A 5,421-nucleotide genomic window follows, 5' to 3' on the forward strand; every position below is an offset into this window, starting at 1 on the left:
ACTAACTAGCCTGAGTGTTATTTCTAGGTCAGCAAGTACATAATGGAAATCTAGGAGCAAGGATATTCTAAGGCATGATAATGAGGGTGCTTTCATCACAAAGCTTTCTTGTCTGGCAAGAGTGTGCTCTAGTGGGCCTGCTCTGGAGAAGCAAGAGGCCCTTGTCTAGCAGGTCCTTTCTGATTTGTTGGTTTAGGCAAGCTTTGGTCATGCTGACAAGATAACAGTCCCAGGAACATGGCCTCCCTTTTGTGTGAGATAAGGTGGACAATAGGAACAGGGTGGGTTCCATGGGAACATTGGAGTTCACATTATTCCCAAGGGTTGCACAGATTTTAATTATCACACTTAGCAATACTTTGCTTATCAAATTTCTCCTAGCTTCATAAAATTGCCTGTATTGTCCTTCAAATCAAGCTACAAAATTTTTCCTTAATTAATTTTCCATCCCCATCCCAGTCTGCACCATATTCCACTAATTTCTAATATTTCCTTATCTGTCTTCTCATCTTTCTCTCCAACTCTGGTCACAGTCAGAAAAGGAGAGGAGAGAGACTCTGTCTGGGTCTATTGCTGTCCGAATGTTTCACCATTCTAAATCCTTCTCACAGAGGAGTCAAACTTCCATGTGACAAAAGGATGGGATTAATTGTTCTTTCCTCATCTTCTACACAGGTTGTTTCTTCTAAATCTCTTTTCCTTTAAAACCACAAGGGGGAAGCTAGTAGGTGGAGTGGATAGAGTGCCAGCCCTGAAGTCAGGAAGACCTGAGTTCAAATTTGACCTCCTAGCTGTGTGACCCTGGGCAAGTCACTTAACCTCAATTGCCATTTGAAAGTCTTCTCTCCAGAAATCAGCTTCAAAATGTTCATCTGACTAAAAAAATCAAGGTCCCATCTTTTATCTAGTCAAAATAGGTTTTTTCCCATAGTTTTTCTAGTCTCTACTCAGCCTCATCTCTCAGGATTTTATTAGATTCCCAGTAAGTATTCCCTTTCAAATTCATTCAAGGCTACTCTTAACCTGCCATATCTGGTACTGGCTTTTCCTATTATCTTATTTTGTTTCACTTTAGATGAATTTGAATTTTACTCCACTTGTCCATTAAAAAATCAGAGGTAGTTTTCTCTCTTCAGCCCTCACTGACCACAACTGAGGTTTGGGGGCAACCTTGGCAAAAACTGGGACTTTAAGGAAGTGCTTAAAGAGAAAACTCTCTGGTTCCCCCTCCAAAATTTGCAATCATTCTTTTTAAACAGATAAGTCTTACTTTGTAACCCCTACCTAGTAAATATAGACCATATATACCAAAGCCAGAGACAAAACACAGACAAAAACATACAATGTACTCTCACAATGGCTTTAGTTCTGATATCAAGCCCTGTTAAATGGAACCCTCAAAAATTTTTTTGGAAAGAGCATTACATTTCCTGCCAGAATCTAGGGCTCTTCTACTGGAACTCTCCTGCAAAAAGAGTTTGGACCATGCTGCTGGACAAGACTGAAATGGTTACAGGCCCCTGTTCCACAGAGTATGCAAACCTCCTAATGTGGGTAAAAAGGTACAGAAGCACTAAACATCTACACGTATTTTGGGGTTTCAGGGCTCCCTTGTACAGGCCACCAAATGTTGGGGGTTGGACCCCCAAAATATATGGGGGCTTTGGGTATCACATGTTGTTTCAAAAGAATTTTTAGGTTTAGACTATCTCCAAATTAAGAGGCAAAAATTTTATTACTCTGTTGACAGTGGGCTAATTTCCAAAAGGAATTTTAGCAATTAAGAAAGGGAATGATGATGGAATAAGTTCTCTAGAGGGATTCGCCATTAGCAAGAGTAGGCAGGCTAAGTTCCTAATGAACTAGCCCTTAGTTACTGGAATAAATCTAAAAGGAATCAGTGTCCTAAAAAGAATTATCAAAGAAGTGGACATTTTGTAGGTTCTTTTATAGGAGAAAACCTGGGGATTGACATCACAACTTAGTCTTCAGACTGGATATAGTAATTGTGGGGAAATGATAAATTTTGTCAAAACAAGGAATTTGACAAGAAATTCATCAAGGGTCTCCTTCAATAAAGGCCCACTTAAGGGTAACATAAGGTTTACTTAAGAACAAAATGTCCATTTAAAGAGATAATCCTGTCAGTGCTCCTCCCTGTTTGCCTCTGGGAATAGTTTGACCAGTAGAATTCAGGACCTCTCCTGTTAATGTTCCTCTATGACCTGCCCAACTACCAAGAACCTGGGGTCTTTTTTCACCCACATCACTCATAGGCAGCTCCAAAAATCTGTGTGCATTAGAGCAATCGATGTCTCTTCAACTGTGTTGAGATCATTCCTTACTGTTGAGAGTAAACATTCAGAAAGATTATAGTTCAAGCACTCAGAACACACACATACATACATACGTACATACATACATAATACATACATACATATGTGTGTGTATGTATATACTTACCCAGAGGTGATAAAAGGTTAGGACACCAGAAGTTTCAGAGTAAGGAAAAAGTTAAAATCTCAACTTGAAATTTCTCAGGAAAAGTCCTTTTCTTTAGTGACAGTTTCATCTATTGAGTACTCAAGGGAAAGAGCATTTCCTGGGAGCCCTCAAATCAGATATTTACTTTAACTATCTGTTAGTCTGGTTGCCATAACTGTGATGATTTAAAAATTTGAGAGACATAGTTTCAGTGTAACACAAGTATTCCCATTTGTTTCCTCTCTCCTTAGTTCCCCTGTCACTGTTCCTTTTAAATTTGTTCCTCATCGTCCCTTAACTCTCTTTCACTGGTTATATAAAGTGGGCTGTTTGTGCTCACAGGCCCTCTTCCATTTTGTCCTCTCACTCCTCTTGCTAGAACAGGTTTTCCCTTGGCCTATCCATCCATTTTCCCAATTCCTGAATGGACTGATCTGAACTATTATCATAGAACTATGATGTGATAGAACCATTGATTTAATGTTGGAAGAACTCTCATTGATCAGATAGCCCAGTCCCCTCATTATAGAAGTGAGAAATGAGACCCAGAGATGTCAGGAAGTTTAGCTATTGGCAGAGTCAGGATTTGAACTGATTATATGGTTTATTGTCAACTTGATACCTATAAGGAAGGATTTGGTATACTAGTCACAGAGAACAATAGATGTGTGAATACAGGACATGAATGGACAACTAAGTTTTTACATTACAGACAGAAGAAGAGGGAGAGAAGTAGTTAAGGGTGTCACTAGAAGAACAGGAGGAAGGAAGTCTAGGGTAGCCTTAAAGCTAGATCTAAGGGAGGGAAGCAGCTTGGTCAAGGAACAAGTATATCTTTTGGAGGAGATTTTGAAAGGTACCAGGCTCAGTAGGCTAAATCTCGATATTTCCTTGGCTCTAGCTCTGGCAAGCAACAGGCAAATTGAAGATAAACAAATAAAGACTGGGTTCAGTGACTGGTGGGGCCAGATTTGCATCCACAGAGGTGGTAGGATTCTTTTCTAAACTACATTAGGCACAATTTGAGCCTCCACTTTCTCTTCCAGTTGGGGTTCTGCATAAAGCAAAGAGTTGCTGAATCCTTGGAGAATCTGGCCTCCTACTAGATTTCTTCTGGGGAAGGTGTCCCTGTCAGCAGCTGGATCTCAGCAGATCTTCAGGAGAGAAAGAATGCCCAGCCTCCTCATTGTTTTTTTCATGATCTTTCTCCTGGAGTCTGTGGTAGAAATTATAGGAAATGGTTTCATCATTGTAGTGCTGGGCAGAGAGTGGATGCGATGTTGGACCCTAACCCCTGGTGACATGATTCTGGCCAACCTGGACATCTCCCGTTTCTTTCTACAGTGGACAGCAATTATTAGTGACTTCTGCTCATATTTCTTCTCACCTAGCAAAGGTGTACTTTTGGGAATGATGTGGAATCTTCCTAATGTAACCACATTCTGGTTCACCACCTTGCTTGCCGTTTTCTACTGTGTGAAACTTTCTTCCTTCAATCACTCAATCTTCTTTTGGCTGAAGTGGAGAATTTCCCGATTTGTCCCTTGGTTACTGTTGTGGTCCCTAGTGCTATCCATTTTGATATCCATTCTGTCTTTTGTAAAAGGCTATCACGTTTTGCAATTTCCAGTCATTGGGAATTACTCGGAAAAGACCATTTTGAATGCTAATATACGTGCATTCCAGATACATTTTTTCTTGCCTCTGCAACTATTTATTTTGTTAATTCCTTTCTTTGTTTTCCTGGTTTCCATCATCCTGCTCACTTCCTCCCTGTGCCAACACTTGGGGAACATGGAGCACCATAGTGCTGATCCTCAGGATCCAAGGATGCAGGTCCACATTATAACCCTGAAATCTCTTTTCTTTTTTCTCATCCTCTTTACATCATACCTTTTGCCTTTGATCATCACTACCACAGCACCTATATCAGTTTGCAGTTCTTGGTTTTGGATAAGGGAGGTAGTGACGTATGCTGGTATCTCCATCCATCCTGCTTTCCTAATCCTGAACACCTCAAAACTAAGAAGAGCTCTGAAGAAGATGCTTCATGATCCAGAGTCTGCATAAATGCCTTTAGCTCTGAGGTGGTCAATATCAGTAATCAATACTGAATCATACCAATATTGCTGTTTGTGACATGGATGCACAAGACTTAAAAAGGAAGAAAGGAGTGACACAGCAAGGAAAAAGATATTTAGTTATATGTTTTTGATCTTTTGGCACTGTATTAAGCACTGGGATACAAATACAATTATCTAGGTACTGTCTTCATTTTTTCTATTTTCTCTTCCCCCTTCTTTCTTCTTCTCTTACCTAGTTCATTCATCCCTAAGCCCTTTCAATTTTTCCTCTGTAATACTTCATAATTAATTGAAAGATATTTTGGAAGTTATCAAACTGTAAATACCCTTTGATCCAGCAGTGTTACTACTGGGCTTATATCCCAAAGAGATCATAAAGAAGGGAAAGGGACCTGTATGTGCACGAATGTTTGTGGCAGTCCTCTTTGTAGTGGCTAGAAACTGGAAAATGAGTGGAAGCCCATCAGTTGGAGAATGGCTGAATAAATTGTGGTATATGAATATTATGGAATATTACTGTTCTGTAAGAAATGACTAACAGGAAGATTTCAGAAAGGCCTGGAGAGACTTACATGAACTGATGCTGAGTGAAACAAGCAGGGCCAAGAGATCATTATATACTTCAACAACAATATTATATGATGACCAATTCTGATGGACTTGGCCATCCTCAGCAATGTGATCAACCAAATCATTTCCAATGGAGCAGTAATGAATAACCAGCTCCCCAGTGAAAGAACCTGGGAGATGACTAAAACCATTAATTGAATTCAATTTATTTTGCCCACCTGCATTTTGGATTTCCTTCACAGGCTAATTGTACAATATTTCAGAGTCTGATTCTTTTTGTACA

The 5,421-nt window shown here is 39.7% G+C and overlaps 1 protein-coding gene across 1 annotated transcript; it reads left to right on the forward strand.

Annotated features, from left to right (window-relative positions):
- The first annotated feature begins 3,654 nt into the window (after positions 1–3,654).
- On the forward strand, positions 3,655–4,554 carry LOC100916742 (taste receptor type 2 member 134-like). Its single transcript, XM_003771696.1, has one exon. The coding sequence runs from the start codon at positions 3,655–3,657 to the stop codon at positions 4,552–4,554; it is 900 nt and encodes a 299-aa protein (XP_003771744.1).
- Positions 4,555–5,421: the final 867 nt, after the last annotated feature.

The sequence above is a fragment of the Sarcophilus harrisii genome, chromosome 5 (assembly GCF_902635505.1).
Source record: "Sarcophilus harrisii chromosome 5, mSarHar1.11, whole genome shotgun sequence".
In the NCBI taxonomy this organism is placed as follows: Eukaryota; Metazoa; Chordata; class Mammalia; order Dasyuromorphia; family Dasyuridae; genus Sarcophilus; species Sarcophilus harrisii.